General features: G+C 37.1%; 2 protein-coding genes across 2 annotated transcripts; both read right to left on the bottom strand.

Moving 5' to 3' along the window:
- Nucleotides 1-246: 246 nt before the first annotated feature.
- Nucleotides 247-4,497, bottom strand: LOC103521544 (ribose-5-phosphate isomerase; the record flags this gene model as incomplete). Its single annotated transcript, XM_008486655.2, is given in 5 exon segments — nucleotides 247-307; nucleotides 1,241-1,374; nucleotides 1,890-2,005; nucleotides 2,732-2,792; nucleotides 4,311-4,497. Coding segments are annotated over 5 exon segments (534 nt in total), but the record flags the coding sequence as incomplete, so codon positions are not given.
- Nucleotides 4,498-8,993: 4,496 nt separating this feature from the next.
- LOC103521543 lies at nucleotides 8,994-11,013 on the bottom strand. The gene is made up of 3 exons (XM_008486654.3): nucleotides 10,575-11,013; nucleotides 9,813-9,985; nucleotides 8,994-9,332 (listed from the first exon to the last, which is right to left on the bottom strand). The coding sequence occupies exons 1-3, from the start codon at nucleotides 10,810-10,812 to the stop codon at nucleotides 9,102-9,104; spliced, it is 642 nt and encodes a 213-aa protein (XP_008484876.1). The 5' UTR covers nucleotides 10,813-11,013; the 3' UTR covers nucleotides 8,994-9,101.
- Nucleotides 11,014-11,550: the final 537 nt, after the last annotated feature.

Raw genomic sequence — 11,550 nt, 5'->3', positions numbered from 1 at the left:
ACCAAACAAAAAAAATTGGATTTGTCGTAAGATGTTTTAAAGGTGTGTCCACCTCCACACATAGTCGGTAGCCGTCGATCGACCGACACACCTTTATAAAAATGCGTCTACATTACAGCTGACCGAAGCCGATCTACATAGCTTGGAAGTCTTGGAACCCATGGAAAGTAGAAAAGATCAAAGACTTTTGGCCAGCATAGTTAGCTTGACGGGTAGGGCGTCTGCCTTGTAGGCGCTAGGTCGCGGTGGTATCACTTCAATGGGAATGCCTTTCTTGTACCTGTCGCCTAGATTTTTGGACTGTTTTCTGGAAATATGGGGGAAAATACCTTTGGTTATTTTGAGGATTTACCTATTTTCCGGCTATCACAGATTTCTAATCCATAAAAAAAAAGACTGGGTCCAATGGAATACCATTTACCTAGCAGGTTCATTCTGAAGAACAAACCTTATCCATCCAGAATTAAATATGCCCCGGGTGGGAATCGATCCCGCAACCTAGCGCTTACGAGGCAAACGCTCCGAGCTAACTAGGCTGGCAATGACATCATTGATCTCGGCCATGGAGGTGGTCTTGTATTAAATCCCTACCAGGTCAAACTTCTGATCCGATGTGATAAGGGCGGCAATGTGGGTATTGTTGAATATCTCGGACGCCATTTTTATGCCATAGCCAAACGCTTGTACTGTACTCTGGAGGTGACTGGAGAACGTGAAATCTCCATAATCCCCGCTCTCCTTTAGCTGGAAATGATTGAGGCCAGCTGTGGAGAAAATTTTTTAGAAGAGGTTTGATAGAGGTAACTCTAATGACGAAGATCTTATCTTCCTGTAATCGAGACAAAAAGACAAGATACGAGTAGTAAAAAGCCGGCCGTTACTCGAAGCAACTAGGCTGTATGGAGAAAACATTCTTAATGCTTATGCCTCATATGACAGTCTGACATCGCTGTTGTTATTTACCTGTACTGGGAAGGTACTGATATCAATTTTAATACATTACTTTCCTTCCTATAAGATAAGGAAAGTAAAAAGTACCTGAAAACAGCACTGATATCCTAAGGGTATGGAGAAAACATTCTTAATGCTTATGCCTCATATGACAGTCTGACATCGCTGTTGTTATTTACCTGTACTGGGAAGGTACTGATATGAATTTTAATACATTACTTTCCTTCCTATAAGATAAGGAAAGTATAAAGTACCTGAAAACAGCACTGATATCCTAAGACTAACTTACGTGTGGTCAGCTATAATAACCAGCTTAGGTGTACAGGAGGCAACAATTTTCTCCTGGGTGAGACAGCCTCCGCCTCCTTTGATAAGTACAAGATTCTCATCCACTTCATCAGCACCGTCTATCACACAGGATAGCTGAAACAAATATAAACTCTGTTAGAGTGCACAGTCCACCTCAATTCCATGACACTTGTTCCACATACCTAGGAAATGGGAATTTTTAATTGTGTTAAGCATACTTCAATGCTTGTCATAAATACCATTCCAAAATTATTAGATCTAGATAAACTTTATGACCTGACTTGGACTCGAACCACCAACCTATAGATCCAAAGTCCAATGCATTAACCACTACACCACTGAGCTTGTTTCATATTTACAGTGGATCAAATGCACAATTGCACACTTTTTCAGCATAGAAACAGACTGTATTCATGCTGGATAAGTGTGTGTGGACCTTTGGACATTCAGAGTATACAAAATCTAAGTACATACTGCCGTGTAAGCCCTAACCCTAAGTCATGGGTTTAATTTCTGCCAAGGCAAACTTTATTCTAAACAGATAAGGTTTGTTCTTGGATCACCTGGCTTTTCCTTATCCAAATAAATAAATAAATACCTATTACCAGTAGGTAATATGTAGGACTTACATCTGGATGTGTCTCTAAATCTCCAAGAACCATATTGTTCTTCAGAATCAGCTGTCTTGCTTGGAATGAAGTCGGTACACATACTATCTTCAGTTTCTCCGCTTTGATTCTTTCAGCTGGAAAGAAACAAAGGAGGAATTTTCAAGGATTTTTTTAATTGTGTTAAGCATATTTAAATGCTTGTCACAAAAATCGATCCCCGATTATTACACCTAGATAATTTTTTTATGACTTGACATGGACTCAAACCACCAACCTCCAGATCCAAAGTCCAACATGTTAACAACTGCACCACTAAGGTTGGTTGTCTATAGTGAAGGTTACTTATTTGACCTTGGTTCTAGGTTCTAGCAGTAAAAGTTCGAGACCCATCAAGTTCAAGGAATTACACACATTCATCTAAAAGTGTACTTGCTAGTATTACTAAGAATACAATTTGGCATGGAAAAAAGTTAATCATAAATAGTTAGTAATAAAGTTATGTTTTGTCCTGACACATTCTGACTAGATTTACTTAACTATAGGTATTAAGACTTTTGACTTTACTTTGGGACATATCAGTCTCAGGATGTATGAGTAGTATTACTGAGGCGTAAAGATTTTACAACTCGTTTGGTTAGTAGCGCGTCTGCCTTGGAAGCGCCAGGACGCGGGTTCGATTCCCGCCTGCGGCAAATTTTATTCTGAACGGATAATGTTCGTTCTCGGAATGGCTGGCTTTTTCTATCCTGTCTTCCTTCCAGTGGCGTAGCGTGGTCTAAATTCAAGTGTAGGGCGTGTTGCGATGTATGAGTGCAAGTGCTACTTAACACTACCTCTCGTTTTGAAGCTGACACACTTACCTAATCTGTCTACTGCATATACTACTGTTGATCCACTGCCTATCCCTACAGCTGTGTTATTCTGAAATACAAATAAACATCAAAATTATGAAATATGGTTTACATTGTTTGGTCAGCTCTTCTTGTTTGCAGATTGTACACTCTTCTGTTTTGGATGTCAGCATTATCAATGCCTCGAATCCTCAATGTTTAAGTCTTTTTGCGTGCTGTCTAATTCAAGTGAATGGTACATACTCAATAATGTACTGGTACTGATAAGGGACTTTCTCATTTTTTTTTTTTTTTCAGACCTTGTTTTTTTTTGTTAATTCAATTAAAACACCAATTAAATTTAAAAGTTTATTTTTTTTTCATCAGTTGGTGCATATTAAATACAATGAGAGATCATTGTACTCTCCCTGACCATGATGCAAATAAAAGTAACAGTGGATCACCTTGTATTTTAATGTTACCACCACACCTATGCTAATTTTATCAAAATTATGAAATATATGTCTCCCTTACCTCATTCAAAACAAATTACAAATGGTTTACATTGTTTGGTCAGCTCTTCTTGTTTGCGGATTGTACACTCTTCTGTTTTGGAAGTCAGCATTATCAATGCCTCGAATCCTCAATGTTTAAGTCTTTTTGCCTGCTGTCTAATTCAAGTGAGTGGTACATACTCAATAATGTACTGGTACTGGTACTGATAAGGGACTTTCTCATTTTTTTTTATTTTTTTTTTCAGACCTTGTTTTTTTTTTGTTTTTTCTTTTGTTAATTCAATTAAAACACCAATTAAATTTAAGAGTTTATTTTTTCATCAGTTGGTGCATATTAAATACAATGAGAGATCATTGTACTCTCCCTGACCATGATGCAAATGAAAGTAACACAGTGGATCACCTTGTATTTTAATGTTACCACCACACCTATGCTAATTTTAAGTAATCAGGGTAGGTATAATTTACCTGCATTATTATTTTACAAAGCTAAATACTTACTTACCTACTTCCTGACTACCAAGACCAAAAAGTTCCCTATTGTTAACCCTGCAAGCTGAAAAACCATGAGTTCTTTTGCTATGTACTAATGGAAAATGGAAACCCATTACTTTGAGAAAAGGAAAAAAAGCTGCATGGGGTGTTACAGTCATGAATGAATGGTGTAAGGTCAACGAGTGAACATGTAATGCTAAGGTCAATGCCTCTCTAGTCAAATTTCACACGAGCAACATTGTCACCTGCTAATTTTAAGAAATCAGGGTAGGTATAATTTACCTGCATTATTATTTTACAAAGCTAAATACTTACTTACCTACTTCCTACCTACTAAGACCAAAAAGTTCCCTATTGTTAACCCTGCAAGCTGAAAAACCATGAGTTCTTTTGCTATACATACTAATGGAAAATGGAAACCCATTACTTTGAGAAAAGGAAAAAAATCTGCATGGGGTGTTACAGTCATGAATGAATGTTGTAAGGTCAACCAGTGAACATGTAATGCTAAGGTCAATACCTCTCTAGTCAAATTTCACACGAGCAACATTGTCACCAAAAAAACCAGATTGTCTCAACAGATAACAGAGGAAACTTACAAGAACGTTATCATCCACTGCCTGATAAGCTGCGATCCTCTTAGCTTCTTCTACGAGATTGGTCATGGCTAAAGTTCTCTTCAAATGGGAAACACACAGGACAACATTCAGCAAAACTTTCACCTTATCAAAAGCTCCCAGCCTTGGTAAAATTATCAACATTTTCAAATTTTGATAGCAACTAGCAACAAACACGGTTTTTCGATTGTGATTGTGATCAGCAAAACTTTCACCTTATCAAAAGCTCCCAGCCTTGGTAAAATTATCAACATTTTCAAATTTTGATAGCAAGACTAGCAAGTATTCAGCAAAACTTTCACCTTATCAAAAGCTCCCAGCCTTGGTAAAATTATCAACATTTTCAAATTTTGATAGCAAGACTAGCAAGTATAGCGACAAACACGGTTTTTCGATTGTGATTGTGACCGGAATCGAAAACTGATATCGATAGTTGTGTTCAATTTTTTCAAGCCGCGTTTACACGTTTTACGTATCGTTTTAAGCGTTGTTCAAAATGGAAATTAAAACATAAAACGTTTAAGATAATACAGCCAGGAGGGCTAAAAAAATCTCTAGAACACCAATATTATTATATTTATTAGTTAATACAGTTATTATTTCGTTTAAAACAATAAATTATAAAACTGGTATCAAAAATTCAAAATGGATATCCGCCACTGATATGAAAATGAGATATCGATAAAAAAATATCGAAATATGAACAAGTATCGATAGTTTTGATATCGAAGCAGGTAACGCTCTCTAGCGGAATTCTGGTGAACATTTTCAAATCTCCAGGACTTGCCAAGTTCTCGTTTAAAACAATAAATTATAAAACTGGTATCAAAAATTCAAAATGGATATCCGCCACTGATATGAAAATGAGATATCGATAAAAAATATCGAAATATGAACAAGTATCGATAGTTTTGATATCGAAGCAGGTAACGCTCTCTAGCGGAATTCTGGTGAACATTTTCAAATCTCCAGGACTTGCCAAGTTCACTAAAACTTCAGGCTAGCCTGTTGGCTAGGATGGTAGCGCGTCTACCTTGTAAGCGCTAGGTCGCGGGTTCGATTCCCGCCCAGGACTGATTTTATAATGAACGGATAATGTTCGTTCTTGGAGCGGCTGGGTTTTTCCTATCCTGTCTTAATTCTCTCTTCGATTTCGCGATAATAAGACCTTAGCACTTGGGCAGGTACAGTTCCCTATATCAAACTTTGGTTTTTTTTTTACTACGAAGTTCCATATGAATTAAAATGAAATGGATCCAAATGAAGAGTAGCTATTAGTTATCATTTCATCTTAAAAAAATAACCTAAATAAATTTACAAACTGATTGGTTTAAGTCTAAAGGAAATCAGTTTCAGCATTCTACATAAACTTACAGCTTTTGACTTGGCCATCCGGACCGGAGCCTGTCCTCCAAATATGGTCTCTATCTTCTTCTGTACCGGTACATATGCTAATGGTATCACTTCAATGGGAATGCCTTTCTTGTACCTGTCGCCTAGATTTTTGGACTGTTTTCTGGAAATATGGGGGAAAATACCTTTGATTATTTTGAGGATTTACCTATTTTCCCGCTATCACAGATTTCTAATCCATGAAAAAAAGCTTTATCAGGGCTGGGTCCAATGGAATACCACTTACCTAGCAGGTTCGTTCTGAAGAACAAACCTTATCCGTCCAGAATAAAATATGCCCCGGGTGGGAATCGATCCCGCAACCTAGCGTTTACGAGGCAAACGATCCGAGCTAACTAGGCTGGCAATGACATCTTTTTGGGGGTCCCTTTTTTTTTTTTTTTTTTTTTTTTTTTTTTTTTTTTTGTAATACCTATCACCTAGTTTATATTTTTACTTAAATTACTCTGTAAACATGATACCTAGTACCCTTCCCCTATCATGTTAATGGCTCTTTATTTTGTTTTGTAAGCCGTGAATTGTACGAGTACAATTAAATAAATAAATAAATAAATAAAAAACAGGTAGTAGGTAGCAAGCATAAAGCACGTCCACACTTATGGACGAACGTTGACCGACATGACGTATGTCGTCTTAGATTGAGTTTTACCACCGTCGGGTCGTGTCGATTTTCTCAGGCAGTGTCGGTGAATTGCGGACATTAAGCCCAAAAGATTACCGAATCGCGGACACTTTGTGTTTGACTTCGATCCGAGGTTGACCTGGGTAGGTATAGGGAAATCCTCGTTTCATCTCAATCCCGAGTCAGTAGGTAAACCGGACGTGTTGACGGTTTTAGTCGACAGAAGTAAAAGCCGACCGCAATTTCAATTAACGTGTATTTATGTATACTTTGTACATACTTAGTAGGTAGTTATATGTATTGGCAGGTTCGAGTATACTCGTGTTTACATTTACAATGTTTTTCATATCATCTAGAGCAGAGGTTCTCAAACTGGGGGGCGTGGAGACAAATCAGGGAGGCGCGAGCTTTTGCTATAAAAAAATCAAATTTATACCAAAATTACCTACCAGATACTTAGTCTCCAACTCTAGTATCTTGAGATACGTCCAGCGTAATCATATGTATATCAAACGCCTAGAAAAATATAAGTTTCTCAAAGTTTCAATTTTCCTTTTTGTTATTTCAAGGTATTTTAATTATGTTAAGATTGATTAATAAAATTCTTGTCAGAAATTAGTCTACCCTGCTTATTGTCACTGCTGTTTCACCTTATGAGGGATTCGAACCATAAACCTCCAGTTCTGAAATTCCTCCCGCGCTAACTGCTTGAGCCACTGAGGTTGGGTTCGTTTTGTTATTTCATAAAACCTATAAATAGGTACCTACCTAACCTAATACTTAGGTACTTGAATATAAAAAAAAATCTCAAAGTTTCAAATTCTCGTTTTGTTATTCCATAAAACCCATAGGTAAAAATAATAATTGTCATTTGGTTGAGCCCCATTTAGTTAGTCCTGGCCAATTTCGTCGAAATATGCAAAAATCCAAGCTCTAGTTAGTCTACACCACCAAAGTTTAAAGGGCCAACCCAAACGTTCAATTTTTGTTTCACCCACTCAATTTTTGTTTAATTTAAGTTTTGAAGCCTATCTTTGAAACAAAAGAATCTACAAAATTTCTTTAAATAAAATAAAAACATGTTTCTTATTCATATAAAAAGACAATTTGATTATTTCACCTACCCAATTACCAATTAGATCGTTGTGTAATTATTTTGTGTATGACTTCAAGTTCAAACGTTTTAAGGTGATTTTGATGTCTATTTTTAATACCTGCGTAGAACCTTCCGACCGTGTTCAAAAATTGTAGCAAAAGTTGCCTTAAAACTTTGAAATTGATACTACACATTTATGTATATTACTATATTTTGTATACCTCCCTAAGTTTACTGTAAATTTATTTTATTTGTGTGCTTGGAAATGGAAACAATTGCTTCTGTACCTCCTAAAATGGGTATGTTCATAGTTTTCAATCACACGAATAACTAAATTTATAGTAATAAGGTAGGCATACCTAATATAGGTACAATCAAGGTACCTTATGTTGGAAAATAACAAGCTGGACGGTACAAAATGTATTACATATGCTGTAAAAACAATGTTTAAAAAAAGGTGTATTACATAGCTAAGCATAAACTGTTATTACGAATGGAAAATTACAATATGTTCATTGAACAATTGAATAAAACTCCTTATACAATTGAAGTATTCTTGGCTTATGTTCCATTGTTATAATTATGGATTACTGTTTTTTCAAGTTTGATGAACAGTTTAATCCGACTGTAACGAGATTGGAAAAAAACAATCCAATATGGCGGAGCAAAATTCAAAATTTAATTTTTTGTCCGCCATGTTGTATTTTTTATCCAGTCTTATTACACTCGTACTAAACAGTGTGTTTAAAAAAACAATACTATAACAATGAGCATCACATTGAAAAACTACAATCCTTGCGCATGCGCGGAATTCCCTGTGGTGGTTTTTGCGTACATTGGATAAATCCAAGGTATAAACACTGTTTCTGTGTTTCATGGACATATTTAATAACATTGTATTATTTTAAAACGTTGGATTTTTACATTTCTATTCCAATTGTCCATTGTTTTTTTACAAGCTTAAAACAAAGCTATTACAATGATTTGTGCTGTATGGGTCCAGGGGGTTTGTCCAGAGTGCTGAGGAATCAAAGAAGCACACAAAGAGGCGCGGCACAACCACATTAGATGCCTTGGCACTTTGGATAAACCCCCTGGAGGTGGTTGCTTTCCTTGGATTGGGCGAGGAAGATTGTAATGTCGACAGAAACGACGAAATTGTTACTCTTTGGGCCGTTGTTTTTTTTTCCCAAGAGGTTTGATAGAAGGAACTGTAGCTGCCGAGATCTTATCGTCCCGAAAGCGGAGAGAGAAGGAAGACAGGATAGGAGAAAGGCAGCCGTTCCGAGAACGAACCTCATCCGTTCAGGATGAATTCCGCCCCGGGCAGAATTCTAACCCGCGGCCTAGCGCTTACAAGGCAGACACTCTACCTTCCAAGCTAACTAGGCTGGCAATGAGACCCTTTATTGGTTTTAAGCATGTAGATACTCAATACAACAATTATTATTACAAGCAAAGGGCGACATCATATCCAATGTTTGCTTCGCTTTCCTTGTCCGTGAGATAGGAATGGCAACTATCTCAAGGTGTTCAAAGGATTGGGGGTGTTTAAAAACCCCTTGGACGCCCAGAATAATCCAATTATCCACAGGTAATCTCTACTATTCAACCTACGCCACGGTGCGTATCTACCGTAGCGTTATGATTTATCATACTCACCCAGGATAGTATTCTGGAGTCTCTGAAGGAAATTCATCCGGGCCGGGAAAGCAAACTTATAGTCCGGGATGTAAGAGTATAGGTTAGGCGTACCCATGTAGGTCGATACAGTATGGGGGGTACCGTATGATATGAGACCTATGATAGGGGCTTGGAATTTGTGCCCAAATACGGCCAGGGCCTCCTGAGCAAACCAAATCTCACCGATAACCTGGGTGACCAAACAAAAAAAATTGGATTTGTCGTAAGATGTTTTAAAGGTGTGTCCACCTCCACACATAGTCGGTAGCCGTCGATCGACCGACACACCTTTATAAAAATGCGTCTACATTACAGCTGACCGAAGCCGATCTACATAGCTTGGAAGTCTTGGAACCCATGGAAAGTAGAAAAGATCAAAGACTTTTGGCCAGCATAGTTAGCTTGACGGGTAGGGCGTCTGCCTTGTAGGCGCTAGGTCGCGGGTTCGATTCCCACCCGGGGCGGATTTTATCCTAAGTAGATAAGGTTCGTTTTCGGAATGGCTGTTGACAAGCCACATTCTTTTGCATCCATGGTCCAATGTGGTTCATACCTATCCTATCTGTGAACGGGGAATGTCAGCAGCGACCGGGATTTGAACCCAGCCCCTCCTGATTGTGAGTCAGTGTTCCCACTCGGCCATGGAGGTGGTCTTGTATTAAATCCCTACCAGGTCAAACTTCTGATCCGATGTGATAAGGGCGGCAATGTGGGTATTGTTGAATATCTCGGACGCCATTTTTATGCCATAGCCAAACGCTTGTACTGTACTCTGGAGGTGACTGGAGAACGTGAAATCTCCATAATCCCCGCTCTCCTTTAGCTGGAAATGATTGAGGCCAGCTGTGGAGAAAATTTTTTAGAAGAGGTTTGATAGAGGTAACTCTAATGACGAAGATCTTATCTTCCTGTAATCGAGACAAAAAGACAAGATACGAGTAGTAAAAAGCCGGCCGTTACTCGAAGCAACTAGGCTGGTTTGTAAGATTTGACTCCGCGATTTTGCATGTAGCATGTAGGTAGTTAGTTCTTTTTATTATTATTATTATTATTATTATTATTATTATTATTATTATTATTATTATTATTATTATTATTATTATTATTATTATTATTATTATTATTATTATTATTATTATTATTATTATTATTATTATTATTATTATTATTATTATTATTATTATTATTATTATTATTATTATTATTATTATTATTATTATTATTATTATTATTATTATTATTATTATTATTATTATTATTATTATTATTATTATTATTATTATTATTATTATTATTATTATTATTATTATTATTATTATTATTATTATTATTATTATTTAAATCCAACCCGCGAACGGATTTGTCCTATTTTTTTCCCAATTTTAACTAAAAATTCTTCATTTTCCTCACTCCGTAATCCACTTCCACTCACCAAAGAACTCCCTCGCCTCCACTATATCCACATTGACATGGTGGAAATTACTCAAATTAGTGGACGGTGGATAAGCACTGTACACGGTCACGTGATGCCCTCGTGATGCCAGGGCCTCAAATAGCGGCTCAAACTGCTGGTAGTGACTCCATATGGGATAGGGCATCAGGACCAGAATGCGGCCGGCTTCCCCATGTGTCAACAGACAGAGGGACAGGAGGAGGGTGGAAGACCACATGGCTGACGGGGGGAGAGAAAGATGGGTCAGGAACAAGTTGATTTCTGTACGAGGATAGTGATTGGGAGCTGGTTGGAACTATAACCATTCCGGTAGCATGAGTCCGGGGAATGATCCTTCCAAGGTCGAAGGCCAATTTGGCAAGTTACTGGGTAGCTCCGGTGACAAAACCTCAGGAAAAAAAGAACAAAAATAACGCGAAATAAATGGCAGTCAAAAATCATGTACAACCCTTAGTAGATAGGTACCCATAGGTACAAAATCCGATAATTTTGCTTTGTTAAATCTACATACCTACATACCTATGTAGATGTAAAGCGAATCAGATGTCAGATCTTGGTACTTGGTTACCAAGATCTGACTTGGTACTTGGTTACCAAGATCTGACTTGAGTTTGTTTTGTTAGATCTAAATCTAAAAGGGAACTCTACAGATCTTGGTATCTCAAGATTCTAAAGGGAATGTCAGGTAGCACCACATCGCCACATGCCATTCAAGGTTAAGCAATGCCCGGTATAACGCGCCAAGAAATGGGTGCCGGCTTTTTAACTTGTAAGTAATTATTTACAACCGTTGTAAAATTATTACATTTCCCAATAAATAAATTACCTTTACCTTTAAAATTCATTTTTCGGAATGTCTATTTTTAAAATTAATAACTTCTTTTAAAAATTAAAATAATAATAAAAAACAAACAACAAAACAAAAGTGTGTAAATTATTTCTCGAAATATACTTA

The sequence above is a fragment of the Diaphorina citri genome, unplaced genomic scaffold (assembly GCF_000475195.1).
Source record: "Diaphorina citri unplaced genomic scaffold, Diaci psyllid genome assembly version 1.1 scaffold5419, whole genome shotgun sequence".
Taxonomy (NCBI): domain Eukaryota; kingdom Metazoa; phylum Arthropoda; class Insecta; order Hemiptera; family Psyllidae; genus Diaphorina; species Diaphorina citri.
Note: the sequence above shows the minus strand (reverse complement) of the source record. Positions and strands in the feature narration are given on the sequence as shown.

What these genes read in the sequence shown, in the direction of transcription:
- LOC103521543 (XM_008486654.3), bottom strand. Translation starts at nt 10,812, where the DNA reads ATGTGGTCTTCCACCCTCCTCCTGTCCCTCTGTCTGTTGACACATGGG. An exon ending in GGAGGCGAGGGAGTTCTTTG is followed by an intron (nt 9,986 to 10,574) that starts GTGAGTGGAAGT and finishes TTTTCTCCACAG; the next exon opens with CTGGCCTCAATCATTTCCAG. An exon ending in CGGATCAGAAGTTTGACCTG is followed by an intron (nt 9,333 to 9,812) that starts GTAGGGATTTAA and finishes TTGGTCACCCAG; the next exon opens with GTTATCGGTGAGATTTGGTT.